Genomic DNA, 23,015 nt, shown 5'->3' on the forward strand with positions numbered 1-23,015 from the left:
TGCGTATTTCTGTAGTGGTTAGTAGTGTGGTGTGTTGTCTGAATATTAAGAGGCAAGTGTTGGGACAAAAAAAACCACCCAGTCCCTGAGCCAGATGAATTAATCACTCGAGATTGAAATTCCTGGGAATCGAACCCAGGACCCTCTGGACCTAATGCCTCAATGCTGACCATTCAGCCATTGAGTAAGACAGACAATGTTGCTGAAATAAACTGTATAAAATGCAAAAGAAATAACCCTCTTAAAAAAAGAGAAAAAGACAACAAATGCACAAATGAAAAAGTAAATGTATAAATAAAGAATTTTTTTTTCTATTTGCTTTACGTTGCACCGACACAGATATGTCTTATGGCAACGATGGGATAGGAAAGGCCTAGAAATTGGAAAGAAGCGGCCGTGGCCTTAATTAAGGTGCAGCCCCGGCATTTGCCTGGTGTCAAAATAGGAAACCACGGAAAACCATCTTCAGGGCTGCCAACAGTGGGGCTCGAACCCACTATCTCCCGATTACTGGATACTGGCCGCACTTAAGCTACTACAGCTATCGAGCTCGGTAATACAGGCTGACCGCACGCCCTCTCCCAGGTTAATAAAAGTAAAGATGAAGTAAAGTATATTAATAGACATACATTAATTCCTTTCTGAGAAATCAAAAAATACAAAAAATACACTATAATACGAATTAGCCCCTAAAGTTTTCATTTGTTGCAGATAATTTGCAATTTCTCCAATAATGAAAGCTTTCCATTTCATCTAGATGGCCAGACTCTGTACAGAGCCTCGCAAATACTGAAAGGGCCAAATTCCACTCTATTGTATCCACCCATCATAGACTCCAACAAGTCATAGACATGCAAGCGCTAACAGTAAAATAGAAATGCTAAGCAGATTTTCTCAATACTCTTTAAAATATATTTTTTTGAATGTTCACACGATGAAAGAGGACGTCTTTAAAGGGATTGCGGGTGTATTAAACAATGTATTTCATATTATTTTACATTAAACAATGTATTTCATATTATTTTACATAGGGAATGTCATGGGACCAGGAAAAGAAGAATGAATATGGGATACCATAATAAAGAGATGGATATTATTGGTGTTTCAATGCTGTAAATTAAAAAACAAATAAGGTCTAGAAAATCTTAAAATCATGGAAAAGGTAGGCCTATTGGTGGTAACTGTTGTTTAAGAGAGATATACGTGATTATTAGCTTAAGATGGGAAAATCCAACAAATGAAACCAAAATGTAAACAAAAAAAAATGGCTAAATCTGAAGCATCATAAAAGAGAAAAACAGCTAATATACATATTAAGTACAACTTCTGAGCGGTATATGTCAAAATATCGTCATAACAGTAATAACAGAAGCCAACACTTCAAAGACTAAATAATTCTAAGTTTGTCTACAAGTTGATTACTCACCTTGGTGGTTATCTTGCGGCCAGTCTCTGGATCTTTGTCTTCTTTTTCCATTTCCACCATGAAGTAATCGTCCAGACAAAGGATTCGTGGAGCTGATCCACCCATTTCAACTTCCTTGTCCTGCAAAATAACAATCAGAGAATATGGTTTGTGCATATCTTATTTATGAAATAATAATAATAATAACAACAATAATTTGGAGAGTTATCAGGGTCCTTTACAACTAAAATCACTATGCAGTCTGATAGCTCTTTATAAAGACCCACAGAAGATTCTAGTAGTTTTGAATTCTATATCATTCTGGGCACCTGGTCCATTGTTAATCAGACTCCATCTTCTAGGAGTTTCCTTATCGTGGACCTAAAACATTTACCAGAACTATTGTTTTGCTTGCTGCTGACCCACCTACACTGTTGCTACCGAGGTGTGATTAATACCTCTCACTGGCCGCCCAGAGTAGGCCTTCAATGTCAAAATAATACAGTAGTAGTAATAATAATAATAATAATAATAATAATAATAATAATAATAATAATAATAATAATAATAAGCTGGTAAAACAGGCTTATGGATCTCCTTTGAAAAGACCAATCATATGGATTCAGAACAGACAAACTCCACTCACAGCATTCAGATGGCCTATGGGACTGTCCGGAGAACCATGAAATTTACATACCTTGGTGAGATCATTAACCCCAGTGACAATGAAAAGGAAACACTGGGGGAAAGAGCAAAGAACATCGGACTGGCATTTAAGATGAGCCATGATACAGAGTAAAATCCATCTGCTATCAGGCTAAACTGAGAAACTACTGTGTAGTAGCCAGACCAGCATGCCTATATGCTGCAGAAACACTAGCAAAAATGGAAGATATGTCGAATGAGAAAAGGGAAAGGAAGTTTCTCAGAAATATTTTGGGTTCTAAGAAAGTGTCTTCCACCAGAGGTTAAGTGAGGAACTGTATGCGAGAGTCGAAAAGATCACCACCGTTAAGAAACCTTTTATGGTCATCTAAAGAGAATGAACCCTGAGAGATTGGCACAAGAACACTTCACTTTCCAGGAAAAATGGAAATCTCAACCCCACTGGCTGAAGAAGGTGCACAACGACAAGCAGGAGAATGATATTATACCAGAGGAAGTAATGGAGAGAACCATCTTGAGAAGGAAAGTTGCGGGGTTGAGAGATGGTCCAAAAAAGAACCTGCTGCATCGCGGAATATCCCAGCAGAAGAATGGCTGAAAAGGAGTGCGAGGCGAAAAACTTTTGGTTACAATGTAAACGAAAAGATGTAAGCCTAAGGAACAGAGGCTGGCTTGTGTAACTGTACTCCATAATTGGATGTATTGAGGTAAGTAATAATAATAATAATAATAATAATAATAATAATAATAATAATAATAATAATAATAATAATAATAATAATAATAATAATAATAGAGTAATAATTAAATAATTCCAGTTTACACTTTCTAGGAACAAATGAAAATCTCATCCCCACTGGCTGAAGGAGGTGGACAAAGATATGCAGGTAAATAATTATATAACGACATAAGAAGAATGAAATGTTCCAAATCACTTTGCTTACATTTGTCTACAGTCACATGTCATTATACAAGGGTATACAGACAATGGGCCTGCTTCTGTTCTGTTTCATTTGTGGCATCATTTTTACTTCTGTTACTTTCACTATGATTCAAACATACATTCCTATCATCACCCACATTATCACTACAACTATCCAACAGTCTTTGATTTGATGTACAGCCCTCAGGACATAGCAAGAATACCTGTCATGCTGAAGTGAAGGTTTTGATACCAGTCAGCATGCTGACTAATAGGAAATAAAATAATTATTCCTTTAATTGGAATAATTTATATTTCACCATGCAATACTTGGAAAGATGTAAATGCATATAATATTAGAAATATTGAAACGTGGAAATGTAAAAGATTCCAATTAAAGGAATAATTAAAATCAATACAGAACCAATGTGATATTCATCAACTGCAAACTAATGGGAATGGGTCAAAGCAGTAGTTAGGGAAAAAAGAAATAATGAACTAGGTTGTGCTTCAACAAAAATAGCTTCTCCTATTCAACGTTACAGTAAATGCAATCCACTGGCTGGTGGTAGTTTAACCATTAAAAGGGAAAAATATTAACCTTTAAAGGACCAGCTGATGATATATCGTCAGTGACAATCCTTGAGAGAAAGACCAACTGACGATATATCGTCAATGGTCACACTGGCTAAAAAATACCAGCTGTCGATATTTCGTCAATGGAATAAAAGGATATCTGCAGGCCAAATATTTTAACTTTTGGGACTGTTAGATTAAAGTTTGGTTGAGTATGAGAATCAAAGCACTGAATAAACACCAACAAGTAGAGTGCAGCACATCTAACGCAGAGTGCCAGCCCGTGCTAACCTTATCGCCCAGCTGTGTAGTCTGCTGTTGCTGTTTCAACATAAACCATGTGTGGTGGCAAAACCTAGTGCACTCTTCTCAGTTTATTGTTTGTTTGTGTGCTTATTTACGGTATATCCTTTTCATGTGGATAATTATTTTGAGTGTTGATTTCCGTTTCAAGTGATATAAACATCAGCTTTGTAAACAATGAGCATTTCTCGTAAACGTATGACAAGTAGCGAATTGGAGGCAGATCTTGACAAGAACCCTGACGATGACTTGTTAGATTATTTATCAGATTTCTCTAAAGATGACAGTGATTTAGACCCATGTTTCGATCCTAATCAGCCTTCGACCTCTGGATTACAACACAAGAATGCTGCTCGCAGTGAGTACCAAGACAATCTGATTCAAAACCAGTGGATTATTTTGATTTGTTTTTTTACAGCTAGCCTCCTTCGACTTATGGTTACAGAGACAAATAGGTAGGCCTATGCAAAGAACTCTATTGGATCCTGGAAAACAATCTTTCTCCATCAAGCAGACTTCACTCCTGGATTCCTGTGACGAAGACAGAGATTAAGGCCTTTGTTATCATTCTGTTGAATATGGGCTTGATCAGGAAACCGACAATCAAGTCATACTGGCGTGCCAATTCTTTGCAAATTTCTCCCTGGTTTCGACAAATGTTCACTAGAACTAGATTTGAATCAATGCTCAGTTTCTTCCATTTAGTTGACAATAGTAAGTTGGCCAAGAACAATGAACCGAATTATGATCCATGCGGTAAATTTCAACCTGTAGTAAATCATGTGAACAATCTTTTCCAATACTTTTACACACCACACCAGCAAATATCAATTGACGAAAGCTTGATGGGCAGCAAAAGTCATACTTGACAGTTACAATATATTCCAGCACAAGTGGGGTATCAAACTTTGGGCTCTCTGTGCTTCAGTTTCAAACTACTGTATGAATTTCCATTGTTATAAAGGAGCAAAATCTACAGAAGATAAACGAGAAGTTAAAGAAAAAGGCTTAGGTTATACTGTGGTAGTGAAATTCTTGAATTTGCGCAGCCTTCTAAACAAGGGTTACCACATATTCAAGGACAATGTGCTTTCAAGTGTCCCTCTTGTTGGGTACCTTCACAATGAAGGTACATTTATTACTGGCACTCTGAGGCGTAATAGGAAAGGTATTCCAGCAGAATTAACACAAAAACTAGATGTAGGAAAGAAGATATACATGAGGAAAGGCAACATTGTTTGTCTTACAGAGAAAAGAAATCCCAGAAATTCCCTGTAATTTTACTGTCTACAAACACGGAAATAAACGATCAAGAGAAGATAAAAAGGAAGCATGGGCAAGAAACTGTGACAGTGAAACCAAGAATGATCTGTGACTACAATAGGTTTATGGGAGGGATGGACACAAATGATATGATTCTGTATAGTTATCTCGACGAGTGGCATACGATAAAATATTGGAAGAAAGTGGCATTCAATATATTTTCCAGAATGACATTGAATGCGTACAACTTATACAGGGCCTTTATATATGCTTGGAAGGGACTTTCTCGCTCGACCTTCGCCGCCAGTGACGGTTCATATGCCGGCTAACGCGCGTGTGTATGTACGGCAGAATACGGTGCTCAAAATCATTATCATGCATTTTACTCACCATGTTTACAGCTTATGCTCAAAATCATTATCATGCATTTATCATGCATTTTACTCACCATGTTTACAGTTTATGCTGAAAATGTTCCCAATGCGCTGCCAAAATAATCGGCATCTCCTAATGAAGTTTTTGGTTACTCTACCAAGTTCTTCAGCACTGATGGATGCAATTGCAACTCGTATATTGTCTTTAAGTTCATCTAGTGTGTGAAGGTTGTTCCCATAAACTACATTTTTTAACATTCCCCACAAATAAAAATCACATGCCGTTAAATCTGGGCTACGAGGGAGCCACAGATTTTTACTTATGATCCTCATACCAAACACGCTTCAGTAAGGCGATAACGACCTTTACGTCTATTTTTCTTGTTTACTGAACCTGTAGGTTTGAATCTCTTGGCCAGTTGTTTTATTGTCCGATTGACAGGAATGGGTCTCCCTGGAAATTTCGCTCGAAACTTTTGTGTTGTCCTAGCACACGATTTTCTGCACTTAATGCAAGTATTATGCAGATATACACGTTCACGTAACAAATATTTCACATACAATACAGCACTATAAACAATCACAATAAAACATTATACAATATGACATACAGTACGCAGTAGCTTCATTGAACACCCTACTATCTCGGAGCTCAGCTCTCTAAAACTGCAGAGTGCCGGAAACCGCGCGCGCCAGCGGCCGGTAGCGACCTGTCATTGGCAGCCAAGTTCAAGCGATAAAGTCCCTTCCAAGCATAAATAAAGACCCTGTATAAAGAAAACTGCACTAAACATGGTTTAAGAGTCATGCCAAGGTACCATAATTGATGATGTGTCTGAGGACTGGTTCCAGGAGAAGAGACCGGTGTAAAAGTAGTTCCATCTGGAAGCTGATTTCTTACTTACAGAGTAGTGTTGATCGTAACTGTGAGTTCAATGCAAGAGGGAGAATACACATCCCAAATACTTGAAATGATACCTGTTCCAGTTTACAACCAGTCGTTCAATTCCTCGATATAGTTGTGGCCTTTTGAAATTGGCAACCCCCGAGTTTTGAGGGTTTTCCAAACTTAGTACTGACAGTATCCATTAAATTTTTTAAATTTTTAAATTTTTTAATGCAATATTATCCATCTCAAATACAAAGAAAAATTACCAACCTTGATGAGTTTTGCCACAAATGTTTTGCCAGAACCAGGGGGTCCTCGGAGGATGATGACAAGTCGTGCTGGTCTTGTAGCTCTCCCAGGAGGACATAACAGATCTTCTACCAGAACTGCTCTCTGATCTGATGCTGGCATAGATGATGTGAATGTGGGTGGAGGTGGTGCATCAGGGGGTGGTGGGAAATCAGGTGCTTCCTTCCTAGGACTGTAGACAATGTGTAATTTAAAACATTTGTAAGAAAAGCAATACTAAAGCCAAACTGAAAAGCATATTTTAGTAGCTGGATCACCTGAACTATTACAACTTCTTTGATGACAATATTGTAATTCCACTTTATGCAACATATAAACTATGAGTAGGTGCTGTATTTTTAAAAATCAGAAAATACAGTTTACATGGAAATTGAAATTGTCCAAGTCTAATTTCCAAAGCTACTGGATCTTTGCATGGTTTGGGCTTGTCCATGTCTTTGGGCCTTTAGTTGGTCTGGGCTATGTCAGTACCTGAGTATGTAGTTGGACTTTAGGGGCTTACGATGACCTACACAAACAGACCAAAGAATAGTATCTTCATATGGACTACGATCCTTTCTAGACTTTAGAAACGAAGAAATAATTTTTCACGTTACATGACCTATGCGAAAATAGAAACACACTGCATTTTGACAAAGCATTTCACACTATATAATAAATAGAGAATTTAATATTTGATGCCTGGTATAATTTTGGTATAGGTAAAGGGATAAGAGTTCAATATTTCTGATCCACACCTTTCAGAATTTTACATGCATTTCTAACTAAATCTAGTAGTTATGATGACAATTCATGGCTGATTATTTGACTTCAGGCAATACAATTCTATTTCTAGAAACATGACTGCAGCCTTTCATTATACAGAGCTCCTCATATTACCCACAAGAAAGAAACTCCTCTTAAAGAAACACCTCTGAGTAAAGGACTAGTTTCCTTTCCTTTCTTAATTCTCTGGTAGAGAAACAGAGTTTATACAGGAGTTTGTAGAATTTCCCTAAAACAGGTGCACTGAACACAATATCCAGCATCAATTTAAAATTTCTGAATAATGGACAGGGTGAAAGAAAATATTTGTGATTCTGGAATGTGGAAGCAGTAGTGAAACTATAACTATAATGGTCAGAATTTCTACTGTCACAATGACTTGGTACACATTAAACAAATTTCTTTACTATACCGGTATTCCACAGAAGAACGAAAGTGTTTGCAGCTCATAGCTTTCACAGTACTTTCTTTCCAAAGTGTGGGCTACTAGCGTTATGATAGCAGAGAAACAAAAATGAGAAACTTAAGTTTGAAAAGAAATCTAGATGATTACGTCTACAAGGATGAGAATCTTTGTCTTCCTGAAAGGCTCTTCAGTAGAATAATAAAAATAAAAAGCTGTTGTTTCAATATGTGAATTTGGAAACACACAAAGTAAACAACTGACATCACTAAATCAAACTTGCTGAAACATGCTACACTAGAAGAGAAATTTGTAAATTAAGACAATAATACACATTTTAATATCAAAATGCACAAGTTATTCAAAGAATTATGTTATCCATTTAATAATGGCAATGGAATTGTCCAAGTACGGACTCTGAAATAATAACCAAAGATGTCACTGGTTTAAAAAATGTCACTCAAACTACTTTTAACACATTCACCACCATATCCAACCATGGTAGGATTAGGTTTCATGTATTTAAAATACCATAACCGACATTAGACGGATTTGAATTCATGCCAACTTTGAACGATCAAATGTACATTTGATGACATAGGATATCAGTTTGCCGACAGCAGGCAGATGAACATTTTACTACAACACGGGGTAATTTCTTGCATTGCGAGATGTGTGATCTAAATAAACATGTGCCAATCCTACGATCTCCGAAGTGCATGGTAGGAATTCAAGTGGCACTGAGCAATTAGTTGTGGCTAGTAAAGAAACGTACTGGATCATCCTCTGAAGGTACACACACATTATTTTTAGGTTTAATGGGAACAGCAAAAGCAGCATATGGAGGAAGAGAAATGAACATGATGTTATTTGCAGATGATATTGTGATTTGGGGAGAAGACGACAGGAAGGTTCAAGAACAGTTGAATGTGGTGAATGGGAAGATCAAAGAATGTGGATTGAAAATAAGTGTAGAAAAGAGTAAAACTCTTGTTATGACTAGAGGGCAGAAAGAAGGGAAAGGTCAGATTAGACTTGCAGACAAGCCCCTGGAAGTAGTGGAAACATTTAAATACCTGGGGAGTGAATTAATAGAGAATGCTCGACTGGATGCTGAGATTAGTAAAAGGATTCAAGCTGGAAGTTGTTTCTATCATAGTGTAAGAAACATGTTATGGGACAAAGATGTGCCAACGGAAGCAAAAGATACTATGTACAAGATGTATTACGTACCCATAACAACTCACGGAGCAGAAACTTGGACAATGACAAAGAAGGATGAGAGTCGAATACAGGCAGCCGAAATGAAGTTCTTGAGGAGTACGATACAGAAGAGTAGAAGAGACAAAATAAGGAATGAGAAAATCCAGGAAGAAATTGGAGTGGAAAAAATGAATGAGAGACTAGAGAAGAGCCGACTAAGATGGTTTGGGCACATAAAGCGAATGAGCGACGAAAGAATGACAAAAAAGGTGATGGAAATGCAAATCCATGGAAGGAGAGGCCGTGGACGACCACGATTGAGATGGAAGGATACCATCCAACGCAGCATTATACAAAGAAACCTGGACTGGTTCACAGTGTTGGAGGAGGAGTGGTGGAAAGACCGAAGAAAGTGGAGAGGAACCATATTTGCCCCTACCCGGCTACAGCTGGATAAAGGGAAATGACGATGATGATGATGATGATGAGTATAGGAGAAGGAATTCAGAAGGGGAACATCTGACTTCTGCATAAGAAACTGTTTGGTAGTAAAAAACAGTTGGTTCAACAAAAGAGTCAGTCGAAAGATTACCCGATACAGAGAGAATGGACAGAGCAAGACAGTCATTGATTATGTCATTACAGATAAAGAAAAAATTTGTGACTGATGTCAAGATGATTCCAAGTGAGAATCTCAATAGCAACCACCGATTATTAATAGCAGATCTGAAAGACATCAATATACCAAAGATAACAACCAGGAAATTACCTATGATTAAGGTGTGGGAACTACAACAGATTGGAAGAGGACTGACTATGAGAACCAAATAAGAGGACAACTGTTTACAGAAGAAGTCGAGTGGTGAGGAAGAGTGGACAAGATTTATAAACACCTTGATAAAAGAAGCAACAGAGGTTTGCGGGAAGACAAGTATGAGGAAAAGGGAAAAAGAGACATGCTGGTGGAATGAAAGAGTAAGATCATCAATAAAGGAAAGGAACATGGCACAAAAAGAATGAGATAGAAATCCAAGCCAGAACAGGTAAGAGATAAGGGGAAGATCAGACCCCTTGAACAAGTTTACAAGGACAAGAAACAGAGTTGAAAGAGTAGTAGAAGGGGAGAAGATAAAGTGCTGGGAGAAATTTACTAAGAAACTGGAGGAAGATAGCAGAAACAATATGAAACTATTGTTCAGAGTGATCAACAAACAAAAGGAATTCAGTTGAAACCAACAAAGCAATTGAGGATTCCAATGGAAACCTGGCCAGGTAAGAAAAGGACATCAGAGAACAAAAGAACCAGCTATTGAAACCTACACAGAGGATCCTCCCATTACATGGGCAGAAACAGAAGCAGCCCTTAAGAAGATGCTGCATGGGAAATCCCCAGAATCGATGAAGTCAGCTCAGACATGAATAAAGCAGGAGGAGTGCAGGATTTACAGTGACTACACAGGATGTCCAATGCAGTATGGAAAGACGACAAGATACCTACTGATTGGAGCAAGGGTGTCATCATCCTCCGGTTTAAGAAAGGAAATTGCCGAAAAGGCTCCAACTACTGAGGAAGAACATATCTTTGTCATGGGCTTAAGATTCTTGAGAAATTCTTGAGTAGATTGAAAGTCATCTTAGTGCCACAGTTAGACGGGGAACAGGATGGCTTCAGGCCTAACAGGTCCAGAACAGACCTAATCTTCAGTGTCCATATGTTAATGGAAAAATATTAAGAAAAAGGCAAAGATCCATTTATGGTTTTCTTTTATATTGAGAAGGCATACGGCAGCATTGCAAGAGAGAAGATATAGGAATGCCTGAGAAAAAGGAATGTGCCGGAGGGACTGGCGAGGAAAGTTCAAATGCTGTATGAGCACTGTACCATCTGTGTGCAACTGAGTGATGGACATTCAGCCTAGTTCCAGACCAAAAGTGGAGTTCAGCAAGGCAGTGCACTATCCCCATTTATCACCATCATGGATGACATAATGAAAACCTGTGATGAACTAAATGCAATGGCTTTTGCTGATGACTTTATGATCTGAGTAGAAACTGAGGATCAAGTACAACTGAGACTAAATGAATGGCACATTTGTGAGCCCGCGGTGAATGGGCAGTAGGACTTGGCAGTTATGAGACAATCAGTGGAACTACACTTCCCTTCTTAACATAATTTATTGTATTTGTACATAGATCAACACCTTTGTAATAAACATGTTTTACACTAATTATCTGCATTTTATACCCTAGTATCTATACGGAAGAGTATGCATACGATCTGATAACACAACACATTTTGTGTCGGTACATGATAGTGCTAACCGACGTTATTTTATTGTCCTAGGAACGTGTTAGCAAGACCCGTATGAAACACTGATCCACAAACAATTCCTTATTGTCAAAAAGGCAATTCAAGTAATTTTGAAACTGAATTTGCGAGTTGCCACTAATAGTACGTGTGTTTGTACATACTCCCTTATGTTTCTGTGGGGAGGAGCCATCCCGAAAACGAAGGGTGTACATTTTCGCTCGTAATCCAACAAACTCTACAATTTCCTTGTAATTTATCTTGTCTGCCCACAACCCTTCTACTTTGTGAGTTCCAAGTGTCCTAATGACATACCCAGGCGGTGCATTTTCGAAGTCAAGTTTCGAGCTGAACCAAGGGTGTTTCATCGTGGTTATTAAAAGATGCCTTTGTTGGGATTTGAAATGCCAGAATAGGCTGTCGGTGTCTGTGCAGATAACTGGGCAGTATCGCCAAACAGTTTCAATACCTGAAAGATGAAATAATAAATTTCTAATTTTTCGAATTTTAAGATCGCAAATCCCAACTGAATAGGTTTAGTTAAGTAAACCTCTATATTTTGGAATTCACAAAAGTAGAATTTTTAGAAATTTCTTAGTACCCGTTAAGAATGAATTTTCTCTCCCACTGTTGGTATTTAGTTTTGCTTTTAGTACACTGAACTTTTTATATTTAAAAACATTTTCAAAAGTTTTGCTGTACAAAGCATTGTTCATTAATTTGTACAAATCACTATACGGTTTCACCACAGATTTTTGCTTTGGACATAGTAATTCAGTACGAAACCTTGCGAAAAAATATACACATCGTGCACTTCATGTATTTTCGAACCATTAAATGTAAAATTTTAATGCCATATTGTGCATTGTATAGTGCTCTTTAGTTAACAGTGTGGTACACAGTTTGTCCATATAGTGGTGCAAAGAAAGAGGAAATTTGATGTTTATCGTGCTTATCAAAAGGGTACGCCAAATCTACAACAGCAAAAAAGCATTTTTCCGAATGATTGGTCCAACTTTCCCAGTCAATAGCTAATTCGGTTTCTGATGACAACAGCTCTATTGGAAGTTTATTTAACATGCATTTCGAATACAGCGCATTAATGTCCAGATACAGTATATAATCACTGGGTTTATTCTCCACATTCGCATAACGGTGTATACACAGCGAAACACCACCCTGCATGCTTTCTTGGATAAAAATGTATACTGTGCCATCGCAAATAATTTTAAGATCACGGTTATTTCTAACACACTGTACCATGTATATCCAGGAGATCCCTGAAAATACACGGGGTCTACCCCATACGTCCTATAGGAGACCGTGCAGAATTTTTCCCATACATCACCCAGTAACGCGAGATCAAGGTTGAGATAATAGTTATGACATTCCTCAAACTTGTGCATTCCCCTTGCGTCCCAAACAGAGAAAGCTTTAGTTTTATCTTGCAGTATTCCCATTAAAGACAAAAACCATGCCTCCTCATTGCCTGGCAAAGGCTCGTTCAGTTTATCGGCTGTATCGAACCATTCGTACAGAAAAACGGCTTTTTCATCTTCATTTAAAGCATATCTGTGCTGTTCCACATTTTTAGCAAGGTCAGACAAGGATGTTGATAGAAAATTGAAACTATCACATATTTTAAATTTTACCTTATCCGTTAATACATAAAACGTATAAATTTTTTTGAAATCTTCAGCTCGTATTTGTACCGATTCACCAAACATTCAAATAAGATCTCAAATATAAAGATAGGAACTTTCCACCTAATCAATACATTTATTCATCATCATCATCACCGGTTTGCCCTACCAGCGGGCCAGGTAGGGTGTTTGAAAACAAGCATCTTCCAAAGTTCCCCATACAAAAAATTTTGTTGTCCATGACAAATTCCCAATTTCATCCTCTTCTCTCCATGTCTTCCCTCAGTTGGTCCACCCATCTTCTTTTTAGTCTTCCAGCTGGTCTTCTACCTGTTATTCTCTTTTCCAAATAAGCACATGGTAACTTTGTGCTATTCATTTGTTTAACATGCCCAAACCTTAAGTCTAGATGAGCTAAGTCTTTCCTCCATCAATGCATTTAGACCTAGGTTAGATCGGATCTCATAATTTTTCACATGATCAAGTCGTGTCTTTTGGAGGGTAGTTCTAAGAAATTTCATTTCACAGGCTTGAAACCTACTACAATCCTTTGATGTTAGTGCGCAGGTTTCCAGGTACTTAAAACATTCTAATATAACAGTACTGCTTTCGACCCTATTCGTGGGTCATCTTCAGCTGCTGAAGAACCTATCGTCTTAATAGTAACAACATACAATGCTAAAACATTACTTATCTTAATTATGAATGACTAATGCTAACATATAATGATGTGTTGTGGTAATAAAATATACTTGAAAGAGTGGTTTTGAAAGTCTAAAATGTTCACCAGTTCGTTATGACGTTGATCTTGATGTTCAGTCATATGCTCATTTTTGGTGTTGCAATGTTGACATACTTTAATTTAAAAACGTCTTAATTACTTACACTAATTGCGAATTACTAACGCTAAAATACAATTATATTTTGTGATAATAAAATGCGCTTGAAAGAGTAGCTTAGTTTAGTATGTTCACCAGTCCGTTAAGACACTGTTCTTGATGTTCACACATATACTCATTCATTCAATCCATTGTTGTAATGTTAAAATACTTATTTTAAGTTAAAAATATCTTAGTGTTGAGTTATATGGTACTATGTTTTATAAATTCTGCATCAGTAGGAGATTTGGTATTGAATAATGATGTATGTTGATGAGCTTGTGCGATGAGATAGGCACGAGTCACGTTTCTAACAATGAATTCTTTAAGCTTAGCTCAGGGTCAAGTCGTTGGGTTTAATGTTCCTCTCTTCATATTCGCGTTCTGTTGGATTGTCAGATAATCTAGGTGGAAAAAGGAAAATAATTTTACTATTAGAGAATGTCTATAGAACATGTTTTGAAGTTCAATATGTGTGTTATTTACTTTCTGTCTTAGCCTGTTAGTGTGTGCTAGTCAGGAGCACGCCGTGCACTGTTTCATGTATGCTGGCAACTAGCTATTGCAGCATTGGACGCAGAGGTGGTGGGGCAAAAGAGAGAGCTTGGGGAGGAGTTGGGGTAGGGCGGGGTGTGTCTTTCGGAGGTTCAGTTGTGCATTTTTGCTTTTGTTTGTTAACTCTCTTTAAATAAATGTTTTTTTAAGAGAGGGATGGCAGCATTAAAAAGGATGTTTGCTTTTTCTGTGATCTCATTCAGATTAAAATTGGGGTTGACATACTGATCCATACTGATCCATACTGATATAGAATTCTTCCAATATATTGAGCAAGGGGCCCTTGGAATTTATGCTTAAAATTTTCATGTCGTTTTCAATATTGGAAAATTTATGATTATAATCTTCTATGTTGTCCTATGGATGAAAAATGGTTGTGTTTTATAGCGTTAACATGTTCATTGAAAATGAAAATCTAAAACCTGTTTTCCAGTCATTGACCAGGTCAGGGATGAAATGCATGAATCATATATAGACTATTAGTACGATGGGGTTGCCACTCCCAAAGTGATTTATTAATGACTGATAGATGCTATGAAATGAGAATGGAGTGTGTTGCTGGAATGAAAGATGACAGGCAAATACGGAGTACCTGGAGAAAAACCTATCCTGCTTCCGCTTTGTCCAGCACAAATCTCACAAGGAGTGACCGGGATTTGAACCACAGCATCCAGCGGTGAGAGGCCGACGAGCTGCCGCCTGAGCCATGGAGGCTAACATGTTCATTATATCGGATTAAAAAGCTCCTGCCAGTACGCCCGACATAATTGGCCTCGCAATTATTGCATTTCATATGGTATACTCCTGAATGACTGTACTTGTTATTTTCATTGAAATGCATCTACCCATGTTATTAAAGAAAATGTGTCACCAGAATGGAACAGATGAATGTATTCCTTAACGGTTCCTTTTGTACCTGATAAATTACAGTACGTTGCCACGCTTATTAAATACTTGTATATTAAATCTAATAATTTGCAAATGCCATTGCCTCAAGTTCCTTATAGTAATTTTAACATCTGAAATCAAATACCTCTTCTCCAATAGCCAAGCCTCAATATTTCTGCGAACCTGACGGGCATTCAATTGTTTTTCCGATATGTGGTAGGGGGCAATACAGCCCAGTACGGTACCCTGGTGCCGCCGTCCTTCATAGAAATAACTGGGTGATCTGGTGTTTCTTCCTGTAAGCTGAACAGTGTTGTTCGGTTGACAGGGAGCCACGGTAAACCACCAGCGATGAATACCAATGAAATTGTAACCAGACCCCTGGACCATTGGGTAGTGATCTATGTCGGACAATTTTTTATACGTTTCGTCAAAGAAGTTGCTGTTGTGCAGTGAATCCATGTCCAGCAATGTACCCAAGAGAGTAAGGAAGTGAGAATCAACCTCTTCCCCTTCATGGAGGAAAATCCCAGCTGCATGAAATGCAAGTTGAATAGAGTTCTCCAGTTCGACGTACTGAATGATAAAATTGATAGCATCTTCATATGAAGACACCCACCAGTAGCCAGCCTCTGGAGTGGCACTGATACTACGAGCCACAGCAGCAGAATGCGATGTAGGGCCTATTCACGACTGCTCTTTTATACCATGCACTGCTCACAACTCCTATGCAAGTTACTGCATGTGCAGCTTGATAGTTCATTGCACCATGGTTCATATGCACATCATAGCTAGAGGCCTGCATGGATGCGGATATCCGCAGATAACCGCAAAGTTGGTGTTTTAGCAGATATAAACTGTATGGCAGTGCGGATAATTTTGCTGATAATTTATTAATAATGACAGTTATTGATTTTCAGTCAGGTATACTCTTGTTTTGCTTGTGGTTAGGCGACCCTTGACAGGGGTATGGGAGAATGATGATATATAAAAAGCCTTAGACCATAAAGCCGTAAATCTGACCTAATCCTAACTGGTTCCTGCCTGCAATTAATGAAAGGAAGGAACAAAAGTCAATACATCGGTAGTTGTCGCAAGAGAAAATCCCTCATAAATCTGTGAATGTAGGGGTTATGGTGCCAGGTGTAAGGCCTATTGTATTATGTTAACAGATATATCCATTTCAATGCCTTCGGTGTAATATACCGTAGTTAAATATTTACAATATCCGCAGATACGGATAATCATTCGCGGATGCAGATGAAGGAAGTGCAGATGCGGATATTATTTTGAAAATCCGCACATGCCTCTACTCATAGCTTGTGAAATGAGAAAATAATACCCACGCACTGTTCGCACGAGGAATCTGCAACCTGGGCAGCAGCCCTAAATGCAGATTAGTGGTTATTGATTAATCAATTGAAGATACAAAAGTGTCAGAATTTCATCTCTCAGGAGTCCTTCTACGTGTCAGTAAATGTTCTGACAAATGACTGATATATATATATATATAAGCACCTTCAGAATAAGCCATGATTGAACCTGCAAATTTGGGCTCAGAAGACCTGCGTGTCGTCTGAGTCGCTCGGTTCAACCATACAAATTCTACTGTACAGTTAGGAGTTGTTGTAGGTGAACTTAATTTATAGTAAAAGTAATATATCAAAGTTAAAACTAAAATGATTTGCAAATATGGAGGAAGTAATTTAATGAATACAATTTCTAACAGAAACTTTTCTTAACTGAAGCAATAATGGGTTGATAATTTTAAAATATACAAACAAGAATATCACACTGCACAAATTTATTTCTGTAACATCCCAAGCCTTTTCATGAATAAGGGGCAGTTCTTGATAGTAAACATATTACACTGTCATGCTGAAAGTCATGGGATAACAGTATGTAAAGGTAATATTCGGTGGCAACATATCTTGTCATGAAGGAAGGGGTAATTCCCAAGGTCAGTGCAGTGATTGTTAGTGTCCATGAGATATGGGACCAGAAGACCCTGCAGAGAGCCCTTATTACCACTACGACACTAGCCATAGTGTCTCACATGGGAGCATGATGTTGCCAAATGAACCCTGGAGGACTGGCAACATGCAGTGTGGTCCAACATGTCCCAGTTCCAGGTGTTACAAGCTTATTGAAGCGTTTGGATGTGGCACAGCCTTCATGAAGCCATGGACCACAGCTGTCAATAAGGCACCTGGTGGCTCCATAATGGTGTGGGCTGTGTTCATGTGGAATGGGCTAGGTCCACAAATCCACCTGAACAGGTCACTGACTAGTGCCCGCTATATCAAATAGCTTGGTGACAACTTGCAGCTCTTAATGGTCTTCACAAACTTCCACAACGATGGGATATTTCAGGAGGATAAAGCACTTAATCATCAGACCCAAGTTGTCCACTGCGGAGTATCCTAGAGAGTTGCCAGCAAGGCCGGCATTGGCGCTGCCCATCGCAAGCCGGGCCCCCAGTAGCGAGCCCGGCCCCCGTCGCCAACGGTGCCGATTCAGTATATATACTAGAGAGTTTCATTGGCTGTTGTGAACATGATATGAACCCCAGTGAGCATTTCTGCAATGTGGTGGAGAGGTCCATTCACGCACAAGATCCTGCACCAATGAATAGCAGAGCGCTGTGGGTACCAAGTTATCAAGATGGTACGGCATGTGTTTACTATTCATGTTTGAGGTATCAATTCGTATGGCATACATAGAGCAAAACTTCTCAATAAAGTACAACAGTGAACAACATACACCGACATGCCATGATTAGTAGTTGTACTTCACCAGGCTAGAGGGTGTAAACAATACCAGATCCATACCCCATGTCTTTTACCTCAAAAATGAATAGTAAACACATGAAATGAAAGGACTTATTTTCTTGTTTGAAAATAGCACCTTCAGTATTTCACTCACAAAAATGTCCAATCACTACCAATAGAATATACCATATCGATCTTGGGACAGTACCTTGGCCTGCTCTCTCTCCCTTTTTTCAAATATCATATACAAGGGTTGGGGCAAAAGTCACAGCAACTATTTTTTTTTCTTGAAGATACCAGTCCAGTTGGAAAAATGTGACATATACAGACGAAAGGGCAAGGTGTTAACTACGTGTGTGGATAATGAATAGTACCGAAATATCGTAACACACTAATTTATTACGGTAGTATACAGGGCAATATGGCCTTCCCGGTGCAAAGGAATGACAACAGAGTACACATAAAGTTGACATGACAAACCTGGGCCTAAAGACCCTCAAAGTAGCCCCCTGCTACCGACACCACACGCTGCCAATGATGTGGGAGGTGCTTAATACCATCTGCCTCAGCATTTGCCGCACCATGTGTGAATCGGGTCACCTGTTGGCGCACAGCATTAGCAATGTCCTCTCGTGTTGCAAACCGCCTACCATGTAGTGGTTCCTTAATCTTCCGAATTAGATCAAAGTGACAGGGCGAAATGTTGGGCGAGTACGGTGGGTGCTCCAATTCTTCCCATCCCCAACGTCGCAGTAGCTGCCCTACACACTCTGCTTTATGTGGTTTTGCATTGTCGTGCAGGATTATTGCACTATCCACAAGATCCAGACGTTTCTCCCGAATGCCATGTCGTACCTGTTGCACCAGGAAGTCCCTTTAGTACTGTGCGGTCACTGTTCTGCCATGTGGAACAAAGTGGCAAACAATGACACCCCTGACGTCATACGCGACGATCGCCATCAATTTGACTGGGAAACGATTCTCATGGACCTTCTGCCTCCTTGGTGATCCAGCATGTCGGCACTCCGCGGACTGAAGTTTCAGTTCTGGTTTGTATGCCCTGGCCCAAAATTAATCGATGGCGATTGTGACAAGAATTTATTGCCGTCCTGTTGCCAGCGTACAAGGTGGTTGGAGCATATAGCATATCGTACCCACCTTTGAACTTCCGTCAGTGCATGCGGTACCCACCGCAGTTGCAGCTCATTACGCAATATCCTGTGGACGGTGCGTTTCTCGATGCCACGTGCCCTCTCTAACTCCAGTAGTGTCCATCGTCTGTCTTCATCCAGGAGATGCTCGCCACGTCGGTCTGCACACTGACAGGTCGTCCCGAACGTTGCTCATCACTGGTTGACATACATCCTTGCTGAAACTTTCCTACCCACCGTGCTACTGTACGGTATGGTAGGGCATTATTCCCAAGCGCTTCCACTAATTCACTGTGACATTCCATCGCATTTCTCCCTCGGAGAAAGGCTATTTTGATGTAAGCGCGCTGCTCAACACGAGTTACTTCCATCTCACACGGCAGTCACCAACTGACTCATTTCACAGCCCTCGCTGCGCTACTACCAGCTATCACAGAGCCATCTGTTGTTCTGCATACACACTATGCCTGCGGAACTTCCACACGACACATATATGTTTGTGATCCGTTCATATATCTACAAGAAAAAAATAGTTGCCATCACTTTTGCCCCAATCCTCGTAGTTGTTTCAGTTTACCCTTTATAAAGTATTTGAGAATTACACTCATCACTTCTCCAGCAACAGTGCATGCTACAGTGCTATGATTTATCACTCTGTTTTAAACAATAATAAAAACAGCAATAACAAAAAGGAAGCATACAAGACATATTAGCCTTTTGGGATTATGCATTGTTAAACGAGCCCAACTGCCTATATTCTTGACATTTAGAAGAGAAAATAGCTCTACAAAGCAACTGTGCTAATAACAATGTAAGGTTTTACTTAAATGAAGCCATTATACGTGTTGTCCTGAGGCCAGTATGATACTGTCCTCAGTTTGTATTACTTGGTTTTCTTGACTGGGTCTGATGCCTCTCATATGGAATTGTTCCCCAGTTGGACTCAGAGTACTTGCATAAATCTAGGTAGTTTATCTGGTTTTATTCAATAGGCCTATATACATTTTTTTTTTTTTAAACACCATCAGAATGCTGGCCATCAGGGTAGGAGAGATGGTGCATACAATTTTTAATTGCCAGATTGCATACCAAAAGCCTGGATTCAGTTCCAAACCTCTCTGCAGTGTTCATATGGAGTGAGGACATGTCGCTGCTGGTGGTGATTCGTCCATCGGATGGTGACGTTAAGCCTTGAGCAGTCCCCTTGGTGTTATTCGAGAAAAGTAGGCTATGTGCTGGCACCAGGTTTCACCCTCCCCTTTCCTCTATCATATATTACTGGTAAACCATTCACTGCATCTCAGGCTGACAACAGGAACGGCATCCAGTTGTAAAATCCCGCTATGAAGATTCACCTCACTTCATACCCGACCCCATAGAGAAATGAGGCAAGAATTAGACATACATGCATATAATATATCCCAAAATACTATTACATCTAGTATTTTGACTGCAAGAACATTAAAATAAAACAAAAGGAAGGACATAATATCAAATCAGTGCTTATACAAAAAGGACAGTTTATTTACCTACCTATGCCAGCCTCTGCTACGATCCTTGACACTAAATAATACATGATTAGGAACACAGAATAATGCTATGAATATAGCATGCTACATTACCTGGGTTCTTTCTTGGTGTCTCTGCTCCTGGAGGTGGTATTGTTTCCTCCTCGATCCTTGTCGGTATCTCTGTCTCTGTCCCTTTCTCTGTCCCTGTCTCGCCGTCCCCAGCGGTCACGGTCTCTGTCCCGATCTCTGTCTCGATCTCGGTCCCGCTCACCTGAGGTCATTCTCAATCTAGGACAATATCGACCGACCAGTCGCTTTCAGCATGCCCTTGCTCTCTCACACACATACTACACCAGGGTGTCTTAACACAACTTTAAAACACTTATATCAACCCTCACGAAAAAGGCTAAAATGAACCAACTACAAACATAACTAGAAATGATTGTATGGAGTGTACCTATGATGATGTTACAAATTTTCAGAAATGAATAGGAGATCAGTACAAACAATTTTCATACAGGAACCCAAGTCTGAAAATACCCTATCTGGTTTAGAAACTTTCATATTATTGCTTCCTGTAACACATTAATATATCACAAACTCTTGTTACAAAGAGAAAAGGAAAAAGAAACTATGGGGAAAACAAATTGCATTCTCTATTTTCTTTAGTGGGTGGAATGCTGCAATTTTGTCCTAAAATGCATAATTTTAACGTAGTCTAGTAACAGGGATCATTCACATTTACTAACTTTTTACAATTTGATTTATGTTGCACCGATACAGGTAGGTCTTATGGCAACGATAGGATAGGGCTAGGGATAAGAAGGAAGCGACCGCAGCCTTAATTCTGTGGCAATATGTCAAAAGTAAGCAAGTCCATTTCTTTCAATTTTGAGATCTGTATGCATATATGTCACCTACAGTCATACCTTCAATCTAGCAGAAGTGCATATGGATAAGTGACCAGGATCCGTGTGGAAACTGCCGTGGTAAATATTACAAGTCATGCAAGTCAGAAATTCATCTCTGCAAAAAGTAAATATGTTGACTTATCAGTCCTTATACCAATACTATATCTCTGGCAGAAGCAGATATGTGAACATATCCGTCTTTGGCGAATTCTGAAAAAGTCAAGACATACCACCATGATGATAATGTTAACATATCTGCTTCTGGCTGAACAGTCATTCCATCTAACAGACATTGACTGAGTACAAATCAGTTTTGTGTGTGCTGAATATTATTATTCTTCGGTTGGTTCTTGTTTGTATTTATTGTTTATAAAGTAAATCAAGGGCAATTACGTTGGACTCAGTGAGTGAAACAATGCTTCAAAAGTGGAAGATGTTTGGTTCATCTAGCTTTATTAAATCAAAGTTGTGATGAAGGTAGGTAGGTACACAATGTACTAATTATTTGGTAATGTATTATATGTAAAATAATAAATTGTTATTTACTGAGTTTCTCTTACATGGCCTAGGCAAATATTGCTATCATGATATTGTGTTATGTAATGCATAAAAGGATTTAAACAGAAAACGATATACCAGTACAGCACATTGAAGTTAAATTCCATTTGCTCCAAACATAAGTAAAAAAATGGAAGCATTTTTTTATGATCCAGTACATGAGAGAATTTGAAAGGTGAGAAAACTAGTTCCTCTTCAAGTGAAAAAGGATATCTGTATTTTCTATTACGTGTAAATATGTATTTCCAACTAACTGGAATCGGCTAAAACTACTTCCCCATACTTGCATTTTGTTTAGTGCGAGGGGTTTCTAACCTCAATTCATATGTAAGAATTTAGGCCTATGCATACGCGTATGTAAAACTGGAGATATTATTTTGCTTCCGCAGATGATCAGAGTGCTTTGTAATTACATCATTTGAGTATATCAAATTTCAATACAAGTGAATTAACCTCCGCTATGGCAGCTGAAAGTGCAAATATACAATCTTAGTTCGAAGGTATGTTTAACCTAGGTGATATTATCAAGCAAATTTTGGTGAAATGTACGTGATTGAACCTAGAAAAACATAGCATCCATTTTCCTGTCTTTATTTTTCAGAAACCACACGTGAATTTGGCCTGCAGTCAGAAGAGCAAAAAGTGTGTATGGTGGACTCTCGGACAGATACGGTATCAGTCAAAGGGTCACCTGACCATTTTCCAGGACAAGAGGAGGGCCAGCAAAACATAAATAGTGAGAAACCTGAAGATCTGACTGAAC

General features: G+C 38.8%; 1 protein-coding gene across 8 annotated transcripts in view; it reads right to left on the reverse strand.

The window, feature by feature from the left end:
• The window catches only part of ZAP3, a 491,484-nt gene that overhangs the window by 83,272 nt on the left and 385,197 nt on the right, over positions 1–23,015 (reverse strand). For all 8 annotated transcript variants that reach the window (XM_067155237.2, XM_067155235.2, XM_067155234.2 and 5 more), the window contains 3 exons: positions 20,895–21,071; positions 6,669–6,879; positions 1,427–1,546 (listed from right to left, as the gene is read on the reverse strand). In XM_067155237.2, the coding sequence (XP_067011338.2) occupies positions 1,427–1,546; positions 6,669–6,879; positions 20,895–21,071 (508 nt within the window). The remainder of the gene's footprint in view (positions 1–1,426; positions 1,547–6,668; positions 6,880–20,894; positions 21,072–23,015) is intronic.

Source organism: Anabrus simplex, chromosome 11 (assembly GCF_040414725.1).
Source record: "Anabrus simplex isolate iqAnaSimp1 chromosome 11, ASM4041472v1, whole genome shotgun sequence".
NCBI classification, from domain to species: domain Eukaryota; kingdom Metazoa; phylum Arthropoda; class Insecta; order Orthoptera; family Tettigoniidae; genus Anabrus; species Anabrus simplex.